Consider the following 20,707-nt stretch of genomic DNA (forward strand, 5'->3'; position numbering starts at 1 on the left):
CTGACAACAAGGCACAAGTAGTTCTAGACCAATCCTCGGAGTGATGCTTGTGCCCGAGTGCCCATATTAGCACTTTGCTTTCTTGTATAATTTCTGCGAAGCTTGCCACCTCAAATCCTCCTTCAAAAACACAGCGGTTCCTTGTCTGCCATACATTATGAAAGAAGAAGTATCTAATGATCTGATTTCTGAGGAGGAGTGCAGGACTACCTGAATTTTTACTTCCAAGGCATAGGTCAGTCTTGAAAAAACTAATTTTCCATGTTCTCTGGACCCACTTGCATACTTTCCGTTGCGAGGCCTTTTATACCTGGGTAGTCCATGAATAGGTGGGCCAGATCTTCACTAGCTAACTTGCACCCCAAGCATTGATCCGACCCAATCCCTCTCTCCTGAATTTTCACCCCCGTCGATAGAGCACCCCAAATTACCTTCCATAAGAAAACCTTCATGTACTGCGGAACCTTTGGCTTCCATATGTTCTCCGTTACATGCTCCCACCTTTCCTCCGGCCATTGCTTTTTCCATAGCTTGTTAAGGGGGCTAGACCAATTCTTCATTTGCATCATTGTCTGATAAATGATTTAAGTATGGGGTTTCCACAAGAGACTGCTTTCAGGCCATTTCCAGGAATTCCAGTCCAACTCCGAATCATAGATTGGCATCACTAGATTGTCAAGCTCTTTCATCACTTTGTGGACAAGCAAGAGCCTCCAAGGTATTTAGTTGGTACTGGGCAACCATAAGGTCAATGGTTTTCCGACTCTTGTTGACACTGTCCCAGAAGCGCTCAAGTCAGTTCAGACCCTTATTATTCAACTTCCTGACTGTCTCAATCCAATAGGGAGTTTGTGGTGGATCTACAACTTTGGAGAGCCAGGGGGACCAATGCAGGATGGAGTTCTTGAAGTATCTGGCTTCTTCCCCCCACTTTAAGACTCCTGCTACTCTATTGCATTTTCTTACCAATTCTCCTGAGCTACCCCCCAGTCTTAAGGAAGACCACGCCGGGGCTAACAGTTTGTCATGAACCTCCACCCCTCTCCACTTTCCACCCTTCGTGCCAAGTTTAGCTGCTTCTATCATATCTCTGATCATGACAGCCCAAACTTGATCCTGTTTAGCCAAGAAAACAACGGTGCAACAAGCTTCTGCATGGGCCACAGGGTTGAGAATCTCGAGGCCTCCTTGATTCCTTAGAGCGAGCAATTGATTTCCAACGAGCCCATTGCCATGGCCTATAAAATTTCGTGTTATTTTTCCATAAAATGTTTTTACTGGTTTTAAGAACTCTTTCCAGTGACACTTAGCCATCTTGAGAAGTGGGCTAGTGAAGGCAATATAAGGAATCATAAAGGCATTCATCACTTTTATCCGACTTGGGAATGGGAGAAGAGCATACTCCCACCTACTCATTTTTGTTTTGATTTTCAAGCACCCACTCGAATCCTTGCTTGTGAGTTACGTCCACCCCCAAGGGGGCTCCTAGATGTCTAAAGATATTCCCTTTTGTGACAATCTCCCTTGACCAGACAGTAGGGTCAAATGAGTCATTTTTCGATAGGGAAATCATCCTTGACTTGTCTAACTTTCTAAAAGGATTCCAAGATGTGTTCATTGATGATATCCCTATGGACTTACCTCCAAAACGAGGGGATGATGATCATCAAATTGAGCTCCTATCAGGAAGCTCACCACCTAACAAACCTCCCTATCGAGTTTCACAAGCTCAACAAGAGGAGATTATGAGGCAAGTATAAGGATTCGTAGACAAAGGAATGGTGAGGCCTAGCTCCTTTCCCTTTTGCTCTCCAGTCCTTTTAGTGCAAAAGAAAGATGGTACATACCGCATATGTGTGGACTATCGCGCAAGAAACCATATCACTATCAAAAACAGATTTCCCGTACCCCGGGTAGAAGATCTATTTGATAAGCTACAAGGCCTACCTACTTCAGTAGGATTGACCTTAAAAGTGGTTACCATCAAATAAGGATAATGAATGAAGATATCCTAAAGACCGCGTTCCGTACAACGTTTGGCCTTTATGAATATCTAGTCATGCCTTTTGGCTTGACTAATGCACCAGCTACATTCAATCGATTAATGGAGAAAATTTTTAGACCCTACCGAAAATTCACTGGAGTGTTCTTTGATGATATCATCATCTACTCCAATTCCTTGGAGGCACACAAGCAACACCTCCAAGTGATTTTTCAAGCATTAAGGGATTTTTCTCAATCAAAAGAAAAGCGAATTTTTCCTTCAAGAGATTCAATACTTAGGTCATATTATCTCTCGAGATGGTATCCTATGGATCCATCAAAGTTGGAGGTATAAAAGCATGGCCTAATCCAAGGAATCTACATGAACTAAGAAGCTTTATTGGTATGTGTGCATACTATATAGACGCTTCATAGCAAAATTCTCTCAAATAGCAGGACCATTACATGACTTAACAAAGAAAAACATTAAGTATTCATGGACTGCTAAGGAGCAAAGTGCTTTTGACAAGCTCAAAGAGAAGCTTATCTCCCAACCAGTCCTTATGCTTCCGGATCTCTCAAAGCCATTTGAGGTCCAATGTGATGCTTGTGGCGATTGCCTTGGAGCAGTCTTGCTTCAAGAAGGGCATGCCATAGCATATGAGAGCCAAAGGCTCAACACGGATGAGCGGGTCTTAAGCATTTATGAGAAAGAGCTGTTAGCTGTTCTACATGCCCTAGACACATGGAAGCACTATCTATTGGGGACTCCATTCATCTTACGAACATACCATCAAAGTCTCAAGTACTTCATGATGCAAACAAAGCTTTCCGATAAATAAATGAGGTAGGAAAATTTTCTTTCACAATTTAATTTCCAAATTGCTCACATTGCTGGTAAGCACAATCAAGTGGTTGATGCACTTTCACGACGACCAAAAGTTAATGCTGTGTCAATAGCAACTCACAATGATCTATCTTCTATGATAGATGAGTATGCTACTGACCCTGACTTTAAAGACATAATGTCAGCCCTTGCTTTGGGGAAGAAAAAGGAACCATTCACCTTGCAGGATGGTTATCTTGTCCATGGCAATAGGCTATGTGTTACCCACTCCCTTCGTTAGAAAGTCATGTATGAATCCCACGCTCCTCCCTATGCGGGGCATAGAGGCATTCAACCTACTCTTCAAGGAGTAGAGACGTACTTTTATTGGCCTGCGATGAAAGTGGACATACAAGAGTATATTTCAAATTGTGTAGTATGCCAAAAGACCAAGTATGACAAAGGGAGCAACCTGGATTACTCCAGCCATTGCCAATTCCTAATTCACCATGGGAGAGTATATCCATGGATTTTATCTTTGGATTACCAAAATCTATCCATGGGAATACGAGAATATGGACAATAGTTGACAGGTTTAGCAAGCAAGCACACTTTATCCCTGTCAAGAAGACTATTAAGGCACACCAAATGGCAACTCTCTTCATATCACATATTTTCAAACACCTGGGATTGACAACATCCATCATGTCAGATAGAGATCCTAGAATGACCAGTAATTTTTGGAAAGGTCTCTTCGAAAATCTAGGTACAAGATTGAATTTCTCTTCGGCCTATCACCCACAAACGGATGGCCAAAGTGAGATAGCCAATCTTACGATTCTTGATCTACTAAAGACCTATGTTACAGAAGTAGATCAATGCTCACAATGAGAAAAGTACTTACCTCTTGTAAAGTATGCATATAATAATACTATCCATACTTCTACGGGAAAAGCACCTTTTGAAATCATAGAAGGAAGACCTAAAAGTCCCTTGCTACTTAAAGTACATGGGAAGATCTTCGCTGCCGATGAGTATAGCCGTGACCTGCAAAAATCTTTTCAAAGGATTAAGGAGGCCATATCCATCTCCCAGCTAAGGCAAAAAGCTGTTGCTGACAAGCACAAAAGAGCCTTAACGAGCAAAGAAAATGATTGGGTCTTACTTAAGTTTCCTAAGGCTCAATTGAGGCAAACGACGGGCAAAAACCCTACGGGCCATCAAAAGTATTATGCTAAACTAGCAAAAAGATACTATGGTCCTTTTCAAATTTTGAAGCCAATTAATGAGGTAGCTTATCAACTCAAGTTACCTAACCATTGGCTTATACATAGTGCTTTTCATGTGAGCCTACTCAAGCCCTACAAAGGAGAGCCTCCAAATGAACCAATTATTGAAGACCCTCCCGAAATCGAAGATCAAGAAGAGGTACTACAACCCGAAGCTATCCTTCGGCATGAAGACAAAGTACTACGACATGGTAAGATTATCCAACGGTATCTTATTAAGTTCAAAAATTATCCTTTTGAAGATGCTAGATGGATGCAAGGGATCCAGCTTAAGGATAGTATGAACCTTGTCAATGCTTACAATGCTACATTAGAGTAACCAAATGTACATGTTTCTTTTAAATGATTAATGTTTTTGTCTTATAAGACTAATTCTCTCTTTATTGTGCACAAATTTAGGTAGTATGCATACTAAGAATCATGTTTGGGATGACGACGTCTCTCAAACACCGTGTAGAATTTGTCACTCTACTTGGGAGGATGAAATGGACTAAAGAGCAGACATGCTTGCGGCAGCTATGTCTCCCAAGCACCAAATGGATTAGTCACCCATCTTGGAATGATGTCGTAAGGTAAAAAGGGCTCCTTCACCCGCTGAGACAAATTGACTAATGACTATGACTTTATCTCTTTTACCTCATAGTCGAGGATGAATATGATTTCAAGAGAGAGGTAATGCCATCAAAATTCTAATATCTAACCAGCCCAAATGATTTTCTCATATTAAACTGATCATTTAATATGGGATAATAAACGGGAACAAGGGTTGGAATATAGACATGTGCTTACGGATCTATCTCAACACGGGGCCAAGGGTAAAGGGGCCCAAATGAGAGATGGTCTATCAAAGAGCAAGGTTAACTAATGAAGCTTAAAAGACCTTAGGGTTAGCTTCATTAAAGACCTCTGATGGTTAGTGTTAAAAGTCCTTTTGACTTTAAGCAAGCTAGGGTTGTGCTTGAGGTGAGAACCTTAAGCAAGCTAGGGCTGTGCTTGAGGTGGGAACTCCACCTAAGGTGCTTGTCATGCTTGATGACTAAGGTACTTGAGGTACTTGTCACATTTAATAAGGAAGTTGCTTGAGAAGCTTCCTATGCATGGGGGGTAAGATGCTTGAGTCAAAAAGAGAACCTACTCACTTAATGAGGAAGTTGCTCGAGAAACTTCATATGCATAAAAATCTCAAAGTTAGGGGACTTCTAAAAGAGCACATGGGACACATGTCAGACTCTCACTAAGCTTAACCACATGGGTGATTGAATGCTATTGGTTGGGTTAAAGAGGGATCCAATGAGCTTCTACTTCCATCTAACAAATATCTATATATTTTCAAGCTCTCTCTCTCTAAGGGGTAAGGAGGACACTTGTCAAAAGAATACCCATGTACTTGACTGCATGGTGCATGTGATTGGCTAGGGGAGAGGGGTCCAATGAGCTCGCAACATGCAGCAGGGTCACAACTCGCCCAAAGCAAGGAGGGGGGTGCTAGGGGGATATACACCATCACACACACTCATTTGGGAGACCATTCTCACTTGGTGAAAGTTGAGGAACACCACCTCCTTCTCCAAGCTTGTGAGAGTGAAAGCCTACACCAACACTCTTGGCTATGGAATGCAAATCCAACCAAGAGTCATGCTTCAATGCTTAAGCTTGCCATCTTCTACATCTCCATTACTATGCTATTATGTATGCTAGCAAGAAGAGTAATGATAATGAGGAACTACTTCTTTCTCCTATGGAATGTTTCTTCTTCCTCTTCCCTATCCTCATTCCCCGCTAGCTCTCTCCACCTTCGAAGGTGTTTGAGGCCTTGAGACTGAGGCTTGAGATAGTTAATGCTTTCTTTAAGTTTATGCTATGCTTGTGATGCATGAAGATTTCCATCTTCATTGCATCACGTAGGTCACAAAGAACACAAAGATCGTATTGTACCAGGTCTCTCTTGATGGGAGAAACTATAATACAAATGCCTATTTGAGGGGGGACCGGCTCCATATGAATCTGGTCCTCAACTATTGTCATGTTCTCTAAACTCTCTCCCTCTTGCAAAAGTATTGTTCATGCCAAGTTAACTAAGTATCATGTTTATGTTGCTACCATCAACTAAGTTCACCCGCTATGCTCACAAAGTAATCTCTTAAAAGTCCTAATTCCACTACTTCCAAAGTTCATAGGCAATTACGATTACATATCCTATGAACATTGCATCACATTCGACACCACCATTTGAGAAATATTACAACAGATATGCGCGATGTCTATGCAACACACAAAACACCTTTTATCTCCATATTTGCAATGGTAGCTCTAATGAGGGCATAATCCTGTATTTTCTTCTCCTTGTCCTCATTCCGATGAACTATGACAGGCCCACATTTAGCATTTTAATGATCGACTTTTGCCAAATCATCACTTTGATTAGGTTTTTAACCTTCCTGTAGCATTCCTACAACACTTCGAAAATAGGTATAATAAAGCTCCAAGTGATGCATTCTTCACATAGCCATGATAATCCATGATACTTCACTTTGACCATCTTTATCTCCATTTACCGGGATTGACCAAGCTTAGACTGATTTGACCAAGGTTGATTGAACCTTAATTAGCATGTATGGCACACAAATGGATTAAATTTTTCCATTGGGTGTGTATTGACACAACTTGGTGAAGGCACAATGGATTTTCATCTAGATATACAAGTAAATAGTTGAATGCAACAAAGACCACGATTGAGAGGCAAGGATTGGGAATGAATTATGGAATTTTGACAATTTATAATAATAAGTTCACGTTATTTGTTGGAAATGATATATGTTGTGAAGGAACTTTGATAGTTTATCTTCGCTTATAAGTTCACCTTCTTTGTTGGGAATGATATTTGTTGTAAAGGAATTTTGACAGTTTTTCTTAGCTAATAAGGTCACGTTTTGTAGACTGTCAAGCCTTGCTCTATTTAGTGAACAACCCATGTAATACTAGTCGTATTATCAAAAGGTTCAATATCCCGTTGGAAGTTGTATTTATTGTGGTAATGAGGAAGGATAAAACACATATACGAGCTCACCATTTGACAAAGATTACATAGGGTGAAGCACCAAAAGAGATTGGTCTGAAGTCATGGTGACCTATGACAATTGCCCGATGTGATACATATATCCTTGCCTTTGACGTCACAATTGATAGAGCAAATTACATTGTACAGGTTGTTAGTAGGTTTGTTGCATAGAAGAACCCCTACGGGAATTGTGCTTCTCTGCATTAAACCTCAAGAGCAAGACTTCTCGTGTGAGCGCTCACAAGGGGGGATGTGGAAGGTCATGGGTTTTGAAGTTCGAATGGCGCGCAAAGGTCACCCTTTTCTTTTACCCAAACAATAAGCTTGGCCGCCTCGAGATTGGGCAGCCGGCGGGTGTTCGCTGCTCGCCGGGAGGGGGGGCGGCTGTGCCTCACTTTGATCTTTGTGGTACCATGGATGAAATGGTTGGCAGTGCCGTCAGTTAAGACAGATCCACCCTGGAATATTCTGTGAGCAGGCCGTCAAATTTGGGTGGACGTGGCACATATTGAGCGTGGACGTGGACGCCAGCTCGGCACAGGGGAATTTTTGTTTTGCCCAAAAAGATTTTCACTCTCTTCCCTCCCTCCCTGTATCTATATTTCGTATTGTTATCCCTGTGTGTGTGTGTGTGTGTGTATGTGTATGTGTGTGTGTGCGTGCGTGTTCGTCTGCGGTGAAGCTTCTTGGTAAAGCCCCGACTCTCTGCGAACCCTAGGTGGCTCCACAGTCAGTCTTCTGTCGCTGGCTTCGACACGTTGTGGAGAGATCGCGATTCACAGCTTGCGATTTTCTGTTTACTGCGTGGGCGTTGCGACGCCATTGTAGGTTGGTTTTCTTACTCTTTTTGCGCCCCTTTGTTGTTTCGATCGTGATACTCTGTAGCACTTTCCTGTCCACGACAAATGATGGCTTGCGATCTTTCTGAGCCCTCACAGATCATTACCTTCGGATTGATTTTTGCGTGGATGGCAGTGCTAGTGTTGTAGATTTGGCATACGTGTGTGGTATGTCCTTCACCAGAGTTTTTCTTTCACCAGAGTGTGGAATGTTGAGGGTTGTAAATAGAGTTAGTGCTGCATACATACATGTTAGTTAGATCTCATGCTGCTCTACAGGTTTTGGGGAATATTTTTGCTGGCCTATTTTTTACTTAAGGGGGGGTTAAAACGAGAACGGAAAAGTGCACTTCTTGTTGACACCATTTCGCATGGACATACTGAAATGGGGAGTTGCTTTCAAGAGTGTTAAGTCTGTATGAGCCAGGGTTGTTTTCTTATTTTGGCAGTGTGAGTGACTATACTTTTGCTGTGGGTTTACCCCATGTGGAAATGAAAGCCAAGGGACAGGAAGCTGTTGATGATCTGTTGAAAAACACTTCCAAAAGCGGCTTGTTTTCATCATTGAAGGCTGAGACAAACACGATTCAGTGGTTACATTGGCTTGATATTCTGGACCAGCAAACAAATAGTCAGGGTTTTGGCGGCTTGAACTTGGACTCAGATTTGGATCTCAAGGGCAATAAGCAACAGGAGAGTCTAAAGTTGGAGTCAAAGACAGGTAAAAGCTCTGCTACTAAGGATTCACTAGATTCTAGTGTAAAAAGTGGCAACATGTTTGGAAGAGGCCTTCAAACTTCTGGAGATAAGTATCCGACATTGAAATTTCCAGAAGCCATGGTTGCCATTGCCCAAGCAGCTAAGGGTATGGCCTTAGCTCCTCAGTACCAATCCTTTTAGATGCTATTTTGGCTTTTGAATTTGATTGTGTGATTGGACTGCAGATCTTCCAGGCTGGCCATTGATGTCAAATAAGATGCAGACGCATAAATGTGAAAAGTGCTCCCAGGAATTTTGTTCTCCATTAAACCAACGAAGGCATATGCGCGCAACACATCGCAGGCCATTGAATGGGGATAAGGTCAGTCTAGGAATATCTGCAATTTAATATGAGAATTTGTTTTCAAAATATTCACTTTTCTCTTCATACCCAGGAGGATTTGAAGAAGAAAAGGGAGCAAATAGCTGCTTTTTGGGACAAGGTAAGGTGTGAAAGTTTGTAGAAAGCTGTAATTTGTATGATAATTATTATTGCTCAATATTTTGGGGTTTGCAATTTCAGCTGAGTCCTGAGGATGCAAACGAAATAGTATCAGCCAAAAGTTTGTCACTGATGGTAATTTTGTCTCTGTTTTCTCTCTGGGCAGCTGCTGACAGGGTTTGGCAAAAGTTTTAGCAGGCTTATTGTAAAGAGGCACTAAATTAATCATGAGCGCTGACTTGGTTGAGCTACTTGTATGTGGCAGGATCTCTCTGCCACGTCTGTAGTTCGAGCCCTTGCAACTCAGTTACAGCAACCTAGCCTGCTTTTGTTACCCCAGACATACATTAAAGTTGCCACGTCTCTGCTGGTAAGAAGAGTTTTTGTTATGTTTTAGCTGATGGTTATATCCCAGTGCTAGTAGTTCTGAGCATGCTTTTGACCTCCTGTAGGATCTTGTACAAAATAAGAATACAAAAGTGCCTTTCAAGTCAGGGGAGCTATTCGCAATACTTGATGATGCAAGTGAGAAGAACATGCTGTGTGGAGTGACTTCGTCATCCATGCATCGGTGCATCTTTGACAATGACCCTGGCCGAGTGGGCCTTGAAACTAAAAATCTGGCGGCCTCTCTAGGGTTTCTGGTTGAGTACAAATTGGTGAGTTGCATCTCTGTTTCCGGAATCGAACTTCATTGATACCTACTGCAGCCTTTTGGGGAGCTCGTGAGAGTACAAGTTTTATGTGTTTGGTTGTTTGCAGGTGAGAGCATGGATGGATGACAAGGATGCAGAGGCCCTGCGTTGCCAAAAAGCATTGGTAGAAGAAGAGGAAGCTGCTCAGAAAAAGTATAGTCTCACTCATCTTCTCAGGTTTATGAGGTACGCGCCATATGTGGTTATCCGGTGAATCTAATTACTTTAATGGTTTGTTCCAGGCGAGCTAAGGTTCTGGAAAGAAAGAAACAGCGAAAACTGCGTCAAAAGGAGTTTAAGGATAGGGAAAGGAGAAGCATTGAATCCTCAGCTTGCTTGCAAGAGTTGAAGTTTGATGTTTTTCCCCGTGAGGGGGAGGATTCTCTGACAGCCACTCAGTCAAGTCCTTCATCAAGTGCCTCTTCTGGATTAGATTCTCATTCTACGGAGACACCTCAGATGGTCAATGGTGATATTGAAGATGCCAATTTTCCAACGGATTGCTTAGAAGTTGGCCAAACTTTTGATGGTCTTGATGATGCAGAAGAAAGGTGCCCATCTAATTGTGTGAGCTCACAAAAATTAGACACCCCGAACGGTTCTATGGAAGAAAGGGACGGTGTCCCATCTGCGGTGTTCTCTTCAAATGGAGTGGGCTGGAAGGAGAGAAGACAAGTTGATGTTCCATACTTCCAGAATAGTGGAAGGCAGTTGTATGGGAAAGACCGAAAACCTTATGACCATCAGTATGGGGGCCACCGGTCGGCTCGAACTCCGTATGGGGTGACTGCTTTTGAATATTTTACCCCGAGATACAGTCATTATCGTGAAAAGGTGCCTGCTTTAAAGAGACAAAGCGCTGTGTTAGGAATGGGTCATGCTGTCTGGGCAAGAAAGACACCACAAACTTCCTTAGCTGTAGCTCAACACAATCAAAATGGGAAGATGAATGGAATCGAAGGCAGGGATGTTGTCACAGGAGCAGGGCTAGTGGGGCAATCAGAGCGATTAGATTTTGATGATCAGTCCTGCTCTGCAAAGCCAGAGAAAGGGCTAAGTCGGGTTTCATCCTTGTCTTCTGATTCTGCCACTTCTCAGTCTTCTATTAGCATTTCTGCCAAAGTAGGTGCTGAAGAGCAAGATTCTCCAGAAAATAAGACAGTCTCTGTCAGTTTGCCCCCTCAAATTGCCTGTAATGAAGGAGATTTTGGAGGAAGGGCAGCGCTTGTGATTGGATCTTTCAGCATTCCTCTAGAATGTCCTTTTCCAGGCCTTTCAAAGGAGAGTGATTCTGCTTTTGATGTGATGTCTGAAGGTAAGAGTACTCTGCCAGACGGGTCTTGTTCCCCCTCTTCAGCTCCAGGCGGAGCAGAGATTCTTCAACCGTCATGTACATCGTCTCTTGATGAATCTCTTACGCCAAGAGGTGGAGGTTCTCTACAATCAGGTACGAGAGAGGACAGCACTCTACTGTCCAGAAGTGCCTTACCTGGTGTGCAAAATAAGTCTGTTATAAAAGTATGGCGTCCTGTCACTCCTGGTGGGGAACGTAGTGGTCTGCTTTTTGCAGGCCCTTCTTCGGATGAAATTGAAAGGTCAGATACTGCAGATACGTTTGCTGAACACAGGCAAGCAGATGTCAATATGAGGAGTCCTAGCCCCACCCAGCAGGATCCTTTGTCTGGCTCTGGTGTTGATGTGGATGTTTTGAACAAGGAGCAACCAGTTCTTAATCCAGCATTTCCAGAATCTGCGGTTGGTGTTTCTGAAGATGGTCATCAACCGCCAGATCCTTCATTGACTGCTTATTATTCAGAACTTTCGAACTTTCTTGCCCAACGTGAGTAATCCCTTTTGACAGCAGAGATTTTAGAATTTAATCTTACTTGTTCCCTTAGATTCCTACTACCTTTTGTTTTCAGGTTGGTCAAGGGCGATGTCATCCCCGGACATCGTCTGTCACAGCGAGCTTGATGGTTTTGACAGTGGCGAGACTGTTTGAAGAAGACTGTTCCTTTGGAGATGGAGGTAGACAGTACAGACACTTGGGACGTCTTGATATTGGTGAGAACTGCGGAGATCCTGGTGCCCATTGTTTGAGTGCACATTGCTGTATTGTTTGTGTGCAAAAGTCTGTACATGCGGCCCTCGTGGTAATCAAGGTGGCCATGAGGGAATCGCAGAGTGGCTGACAACGATTGGTGAGAAGTTAAGTTTCTAACAGCTGTTGGTGCCAAGTTCAAAATAGGAGTCCAGCTGGGGTTTTCAATTGTGTCGGAGGAAGGCTCACATCCTAGCGAGAATTTGTTATACATCATGCAAATTTTAGACCCATTGTTCGAGGTTTTGGAAGGGTTTTAAATTTGTTAGAGTGATAGAAGAGTCTGGTAAATACATTTTTGGAGCAATTTTGGTGTAGGCTGTGTCACATAATCTTACCATTCGCTCCATGAATAGTAGCAGCCTCAATTGGTGGCATAGCGGTTTGTAAATACGAGACAACAGATGATCAGAAATTATTGACCCTGTTGGGTCTCACGAAATCTATTCTTGAAACCTAGTTCAGCTTTTTACTCTTTGTTGTCATGAATTTGATACTCTTACCAGGATGAGCAGATTTCTTGTAAAACCTTAGCCAATGTTAAGTCATGTAAATGGCAGTACTGTAAATTGTGTGTCAGTAATGACATTTCTGCTATTATTTGTGTGCTTGTTTTTCTTTATATGCACAACTAATACAATAACGTGTATGTTCAAGCATTTTTGCCTGCGTGTTCTCTCTCATAAGTGGCATGTTTTTCATGTCAAGTTTGTGTAGTAAGGCCTGCTGGATTTGGTGTTTTGAACAATTGGTACTTGCTGTCGGGTGTGGTATTTGCTTGCATCTGATCCTTGCTATGACATATACGTCCGTGTTTTAAATTTAGCTTTGAATTATTGTGATTTTTAATCTCTGTTAGGAAGCACATCTAAAGTCTAATGACTTTGAAGATTTTGAGGTAGCACAGTTGGGAGTTATCTATCTTCATGCTTGGAATCTTCCCTGCATGAATCTTTTTGAAGGAAATGGGTCCATTCTATCGTTTGAATTTGTCAAATTCAGGGGAGAATCATGTGGTGTGCATGTTTGTGAAAGATGAGATAAAGAGTCATGTTGCAAGAAAAAGCAAATTTTCAACGTGAACTATTCCAGGATTTTGTGAAAGGTAAGAAAGAGGTGATGATAGCATGCAGAACTTCGTAAGAAAGGCGGGAAGGTGGATCAACATTGACAAGATGAAATGGGGAAATGAGATTGTATTCGCAGAGTGACTACTATATGGCAAGAACCATGTCTAAATGTATCGTTCATTTTGACTTATACTACTATTATTTCTTGCTGGGAAAAAAACAAACAAATAAATGAATATAAATATCTTGCTGGAAAAAAACAAACAAATAATTGATTATAAATATACAAAAATAAATATATAGAGAGAGCATTTTGTGCATGCAAAAGTACACGCTTTCATACTCGGCATTGAGACAATAGGCTTTTCTATAAGGGCACTGGATTGCATGCACTTCGTCATAACCACTTCACAATGTGGTTCCATAGCCCTATCATTTCCATTGCTAGTAGGGCAATGGTTTGCCTATACTTCAGCATTGACACTTCACAGAAATGGATTTGTTGCATGCTTTGGCGTGCATCATTAGATTAATACTTGGATAAGATTGGCTGGCCTCACATGTGCAATGAGGGTTTGCTGGATTAACGGATGTGAGAAACGAATGGTAGTTTGGTTTTATGTTCTAGGATTATAGGAATTACACTTAGAATCACATTAAGATGAGATGGGAGCAAGAAAGCCATTTATCACAGTGCACATAGAAGTAACTACTGAAAAGCACTACACTATTGCATTACAATTAAATACTTTTATTGGCTTTTATGACAATGCTACGTGTTAGCCTAAATTAGGGGATATTTGATGGGTTGAAAAAGGGTGGTCATTTGATTTGACTAAATCACGGGAAAAACTTTCCAAACTTCGCCTAAAATTAAAGTTCCCACTAACTAACAATCTCTCCCTTGATCCAAATTATGGTTGCAACACGAAAGACCCAACAATTATGATAAATTAAAGCACTCGTAGAATGGTAGGAGTGGCCAATCAAAGCATAATTCATTACCCCTCTCATCTAGAATAATAAAATTACTTAATGACACTACTGAAATGTAGAAGAAACAAGACGAGTGAGCAAAATAGAGATTAGACCACTCATCCGAGTTCTTCATTTCTCCCAGGGCAATAATCACTTCTCTACTTTCTTGGATGATGTCCATGAGGGTAGCTATTGAGATGTCATTTTTGAATACCCGAAGGTTTCTGGCTTTCCAAACTTGCTTAAAGTTTTCAAGTATCGTATTTCGTTTTAATCCATGTAGAAGGTTTCTTGTTTGTTGATCCTAAGCTCCACTTCGAACTCCACACTATGGTCATCGACTCTCACCGCATACTCCTCATTAGGATCCAAATAAATTTGAGCGCTATGAGTATTGGTCTTGTAAAAAGTCAATATATGTTTAAACCCTAGTGAGGTCCCAACACTGAATGAGTGGAAAAGAAAGACATAAGTTTGAGGTTGAGTCAGAGTAAGTGTCGCATGCCTTCACCTATAGTCGCTAGTGTTTCCCTTTTGTTGATAATCTCTTTAGTTGACACTTTGCTCTTAGTTTCCCAATTGTATGTCTTTATGTACACGACTTGATCTAAGGTACATAAAGACCGACAATGCTTAATGGAATTGAATAGTTGATCATTTGATCCAATACCACCCTTGATTCAGTTGTCGAAATTCTCCTTTTTTGAACTACCTTAGTTCAAGCTTGATCTCACCAAGTTGTAAAAATCTACTAGTGAGTCTATTAGCTGCAAGTTGCCACAACTCTCCTTTTTGAACTACCTCTTAGTTCAAGCTTCATCTCACCAGGTTCTAAAAAACCAAATAATTTGCTAGTCAGTCTATTAGCTTGCAAGTATGTACATTGAATGCTGGTAAAAAAATTATTTCCAAATTGAAGACCTGAAGGATCAATCTGCAATATTCAATTTCTAAAACCTCAATTTCTAGTAGCAAAATGTATACAAATGACTCCAAATTTTTCAAGCTATCAGTTAGATGTTCTACCCTTGTTGCCAATCAAAGATTGCAAAAATTCTTTCTCTGGCTGACAAGAGATAATAGACACAATTATTTTCTACTAAGACAAAAAATCATCTTTTTGCACTTTTGATGATACCCATTGGTTAAGGATGTGATAAAAGAGATCTGAATTAGGTTTTTACAAATTTGGATAAGTTTTCCACCAATTTTTTACCAGTTTCAGTAGTTTGCGGACTTTGATGCAAAACAAGTGTCAATCTTAGTCAAAACGTTTCCAAATCACTTAAAAATTGGCATATGCACTCTATTGATATCATAGACCACAACCCCTTCAGAAAAAAAGCTTGAATTTTAGGGTAGGAGATAATAAGCGTGATTATTATCTCTAAAACTAAAATGAATATTTTTTCATAATTTCTTGACCCACACTAGATGTACATACTATGAATAGGTCACTTGACAAATTTCATGAGGCTTGGATCAATTTTCAAGTTTCTAGCCCACTTTTTATATTTGCTATTGGACTTCAGATAAAGTTAGGTCTAACTGGCACTCTATAGCTCCAAATGACTATAAACTTGAATCATGGACTCAATACACTATGGTCTAGCCTGTGGTGTGTTCAATTGATAAATTTTCTTTTCTTTTGAGACTGAAGATAATAAGTGCGATTGTTATATATGTGCCTAAGTTTGCAAAATTTTCAACTTTTGATGGTTCCCATGGTTAGTACAAAGTATTATGATGCCTGTGTTTAGGGTAAGCCCAACTTGTGGCACCATATGGGAAATCCCTCTAGCCACCTAGGAATGATAAATGATGACATGGTCCAATAGCAAGAAGATACAACCTCTCTAGCCAATGATTGTAAAGCACTAAGCCTATTTAAGAGACTATTCTCTAATCAATCAATTGCACTTTGAGCTATCATCATTGTGTCTATACTCTCTATGCTCTTGCTTTTGGCGTAACCCTAACCCTAATCTCCATCTCTCTAACCCTAACCCTAACACCATGGTTAATCTAAGGCTTCATCCTCCATAGTATAACACTAAACCATTGGTGATTAGGGAACGTGCTTCCCAACAAGTGGTATCAGACCTGATGGTTCCCTACCTAGTCCTATCTATTAAATTAGTTTCCTTAATAATTCCACTCCCTAATCATCACTTGGGCATGAGCATGCTCCACTACCCTTTGGTGATTAGGTGAGAAGGAATTCACATTTAGCATTGTTCTCTTGCACTAGCTAAACAATCGAGCATTCTAGTGATGTTGTGTTACTTTTAGTTCAGATTGTGTGTGTGAAAATTTTCTCCTTTTATTGTGCTTATTGTCAGATCACTTCATCATATCATAGCTTTTATTAATGCCATCATCAATTTGAGCAACCTGTGTATGTGCAAAGATTTTCTCAAGGGCATTCTATAGAGCCTATAAACATAAAAATCAAGTATCCTTTGATTTACCAATTAAGCTCTCAAAACCCCTCCATTTTCAGTTCTTAATTGACTGCTTAATCATTATTTTGGGAGGTCATTAGCCCACTAATTTCCCCCTCCAGCTTTAGGTGTGTGAAAATATTTGACTTTTGTGTGTAAACACCCTCCTAGCCTGAGCATAAAATTGTTTTTCTTGACACGTGCAAGGAGTTGCCTTGGTGGCTAGCTTAACTTGGATAGACTATTGTTGGGGGGTAGGTAGTGTGTTCAACCTATCCTAATTTTGGAATGAGCATCGTGGGTGGACGCTAGACGTCATTCAATTGAGCTCCAAAAGTTGGTTAGATATGCAAGCTGTTGATCACATGCAACATTTGTACGTGACTTTGTGAATTAAAAGGCTCTTATAACTTGGTCGAGTATGGTAGTGGACATTCCCATGGCGTGCTTAAGGCCTTGCATCCGGCCACCGTGCCCCATTAAATCCCTTTCATAATTTTTTTTTGGTATGCTACTGGCTAGCTTCCCCATTGGAGGTCCTTCCCGTGGCTATAGCCTGTAGAGCTGAAGCCTTTTTGAGTGTTGAGCTCCCTCCCCACTTGGAGGAGCTTCCCATAGGTTGCACAAAGGGCCAAGCTTAGGGCCACTTCACATAGAGCCTCTGAGACCTTAAAGTTATTACAAGCAGAGGTTCTCACAGCTAGACTACCAAAAATCTAGGGATATTCCTCAAGCATGGCTTTCCTAGCCAAGAGTGAAGGGTATTGTAAACTTTTTGCATCACTTCTATTGTGCTTCACTTTAACAATGGCCTTGCACACATATTTTTCCATGTATGTGATATTTAATCTTGAGATAATAGCAAAACCTCATTAGCCTCACATTCTGCACAAACTCATCTCCGCACACACGAGTTTAGACAATGTCTACAAATCAAGTGCACGGTAAGACCGCCCATCATGAGCGCACACACAAGCGCACACACAACTGCACACACAAGCATCACGTTTGAAATGTGTGTGTATTTTACAACATTAGCCATGAAGGCTGCATTCTCAACAAATTGGATTAGTGAATGACATCAATATGAAGATCTACATCAACATGAAGTTCACGACATGAAGATGAAGAAAAACAACATGAAAATTAAGAGAAACATCAACAATGAAGAGGATACACATGACAACCTTTTCACATATAGATGGATGAATGAATGAATGAACACATTTGTACTACCTAGGGCTACTAGTGAACCGACTATGTCTCACTTGTGAACCAAAGCAATGAATCCAAATGAGAACTACTATGATGTATCCTGGGACATTGAACCAAATTGAACTGCCATGATGTATCAAGTAATCGAATCATGTTAGTGAGGAATATGACATGAAATGAATACATGAACCAAAACACATGAAATCTTTGTAAAAACCCAAGTTTTGCCTAAGGGGGAGTTTGTTAGGGTAAGCCCAACTTGTGGCACCATATGGAAAAGCCCTCTAGCCACCTAGGAAAGATAACTGATGACATGGTCCAATAGCAAGAGGATGCAACATCTCTAGCCAATAATTGTGAATTACTAAGCCTATTTAAAAGGCTATTATCTAAACAATCAATTGCACTTTGAGCTACCATCATTGTGTCTATACTCTCTATGCTCTTGCTCTTGGCATAACACTAACCATAATCTCCATCTCTGTAACCCTAACCCTAACCCTAACACCATGGTTAAGCTAAGGCTTCATCCTCCATAGCCTAACGCTAAACCATTGGTGATTGGGGAACACACTTCCCAACATTGTTAAGAACTTTCAACAAATTTGGATTAGGTTTGGTGTACTTACCTTTACCAATCATTCATAGATGGAAGTAGATTTGGAATGAAATTTTAACACAAATGAACTGAAGACTTCTTGAGCCTTCACAAAAGTTCTTTTACTTCAACAACTTGACAAGATAATCCTTGACTCAAAGTCCACTTTCAACATTAAAAAAATTTGATCATTATCTATTGGCCTAGAATTGCACTTTTTGGAATTTTGATGCCAATCAGGTCTTTTACAGAGCTTGCAAGCACTCTTGGCCAGAAAAAATAAGATTTACATGTATAAATCGCATAGGAGATAATAATTTCTTTTTTTTGCAAACTTTTAAAAATTTCTTCCAATGTTGGTTGTGACTGACCACAATGCTTCTACAGCTCTCCCAAGTCCATTTTCTTAACTTGAAACACAAATTGATGCCCTTTTAAGCTTACTTTAGGAGTTCAAAATGTGAATCTATGAAAGTTCCAAGAACAAGTCACTGATGATCATTTAGAGAGTGAGATAGATAATCGTAATAACTACTTAACCTACTCTAATCAAAACACAACACGGGTAGTGAAAAGTGTCCACTAACACTGCATTTTTTCTTGTTTTCTTATGAGCCGAGTGCCAATGTTTAGACTCTAAAAGAGTCTAACTCATCAACCACTCAAAATCAATCTAATATATGCCTAAAAGGTCCTTGACAAGTACAACTACTTCCAAGTCACCTCTACACAGCTGAAGACAATACTCCCCAACTATGCGATTTTCAAAGATGGTGTTTTTCTCCAGATAAACCTAGAGGAAGAGATGGACAATGATATCCAAGCACCGAGTTTTTCCTGATTTAGGTCACTTCGTCCCCAACAATAGCTAAGTCTCACTCTATCTTACTACAAACATATTGAGAACTATGCACATAAATGTCAATCCGTGGGATGTAGCTAACAAAACTAGTGCATATAGGCTACAAGAGGATTCCACTCTCTTGGAAAAGACATTCAATCCCAATCTATTCAATGCAACAATCAAATCTATGTCAGACAACAAAAGCTAGTTGTCATCGACAAGCAAATCATGATGATTCACTAAACTACCAAGCTCCAAATTGTACCAAACTTATAAGACAAGTAGACAAAGCCTAAACACAGATACCTAGGGTCTCAAACCCACTTTTTGACCACTTGCAAAAAATGATTATTATGAGTGGGGCAGATTTGATCTAGTCGGTTTGAGTCCAAAATGCACCTAGAAGCTTAGCATTGATGTCCAATACCCCTGTCATAGCTAAAATGCAGCTATTATGCTTAAATCTTGAGTTATGAGCTGATTAGCAAGATGATTAGAGCCAAAAAATTCACAAAACCATTGCAAGAGACTTATGTTGTTACATAGAGCTTTCACCTGAACGTGTAGTAGCAGATAACACTTCAAAAAAATGGACAATCCATGAGGGAGAAATAAGAATTAGAAGAGAGAGAGAGAGTATACAATGCTCAAAAATAGTGATGTATGTTTCATTTTCCAAAAACTAAAAAGGATTTTACAAAAAATTGATTTTATACCTTAGCCAAGGTTTAAAAATGAAAAACTGACTCAAAATTGGGGTAGAATGGGATGAGAGATCACATGTGGGTGATGATTACTTACAATCTGGAAGCTGATAGCCCCAACTACGGACTATACATTTTTGTAAGAGTAAAAAAAAGTACAAGATTTAGACTTGATGGGGTTTACATTCATAAATAAATTGAAACCTACAAATCTTTGACTCGAAAGTGGTACCTTTTTTAGCTTGTTGGTACTAACATTCCTCTACATAGCTAAGTGTAATGGCTACTTTTGCTTGAGATTGGGTTTGGGGTTTGTTCATCTCCTCATGTTCCTCTAGATGAGAGGATCTTTGGGATTGCACCATAGGTGAAGGGGTGGAAGATTTAGCATCTCCTCTTTCGGAATAATCTCTCCAAATCCTTCTTTGTACATTTTTGGCATCATTTCTAAGACAAAACTGGTTTTGGTCCTTGATGAAGCTTTCCCTTGTTTGCTTTTTCTCCTTTAGATGTTGACTTTGTTGAATTGATTTTCATATTGATGTAATTGAAGACAACTTTAGCTTTCTTAAATTTTGGAAGCTAGGATCTTTATTTTGTATACAAGTTTTGGTGATAGCTTTGATCCTTCTTGGTTGATCTCCATAGTGCTCTAGGACTTGGTTGTTGCAAAAGATCATCAATTATAAGGGGTGGTGCTCTATAGTAGCTCATATCTCCCTTGGGTACTTATATGCTTATGGCACCCTAGGGCTCTAGTAGCATTGGTGGTTCACCCATCATTTGTTCCTTTGTGACAAGTATCAAGAAGAGCCTTGGGGATCTTGTAGTAAGCACACATATATTGTATCTAGGCTTTGCA

At 40.4% G+C, this 20,707-nt stretch overlaps 1 protein-coding gene across 7 annotated transcripts; it reads left to right on the forward strand.

Annotated features, from left to right (window-relative positions):
• Window positions 1–7,755: 7,755 nt before the first annotated feature.
• Window positions 7,756–12,614, forward strand: LOC147421461 (uncharacterized). 7 transcript variants are annotated; one of them, XM_086502902.1, is made up of 11 exons: window positions 7,756–7,984; window positions 8,095–8,163; window positions 8,445–8,860; window positions 8,940–9,076; window positions 9,150–9,197; window positions 9,278–9,331; window positions 9,462–9,566; window positions 9,649–9,855; window positions 9,959–10,044; window positions 10,134–11,731; window positions 11,814–12,614. In XM_086502902.1, exons 3-11 carry the CDS (start codon window positions 8,488–8,490, stop codon window positions 11,891–11,893), a joined length of 2,688 nt encoding a protein of 895 aa, XP_086359028.1. In that variant the 5' UTR covers window positions 7,756–7,984; window positions 8,095–8,163; window positions 8,445–8,487; the 3' UTR covers window positions 11,894–12,614. The 7 variants fall into 7 exon arrangements, with proteins under 7 accessions (XP_086359028.1, XP_086359027.1, XP_086359029.1 ...); XM_086502905.1 differs by having other exon boundaries at window positions 7,837–7,984; window positions 8,495–8,860; XM_086502901.1 differs by lacking the exon at window positions 8,095–8,163.
• Window positions 12,615–20,707: the final 8,093 nt, after the last annotated feature.

This window comes from Adiantum capillus-veneris, chromosome 27, assembly GCF_014529385.1.
Source record: "Adiantum capillus-veneris isolate H3 chromosome 27, ASM1452938v2, whole genome shotgun sequence".
NCBI lineage: Eukaryota > Viridiplantae > Streptophyta > Polypodiopsida > Polypodiales > Pteridaceae > Adiantum > Adiantum capillus-veneris.

Coding starts and splice junctions, on each gene's coding strand:
- LOC147421461 (XM_086502902.1), top strand. CDS start 8,488: ATGAAAGCCAAGGGACAGGAAGCTGTTGATGATCTGTTGAAAAACACT. Junction 9,332..9,461: donor CCAAAAGTTTGTCACTGATG/GTAATTTTGTCT, acceptor TGTATGTGGCAG/GATCTCTCTGCCACGTCTGT. Junction 9,567..9,648: donor AAGTTGCCACGTCTCTGCTG/GTAAGAAGAGTT, acceptor GACCTCCTGTAG/GATCTTGTACAAAATAAGAA.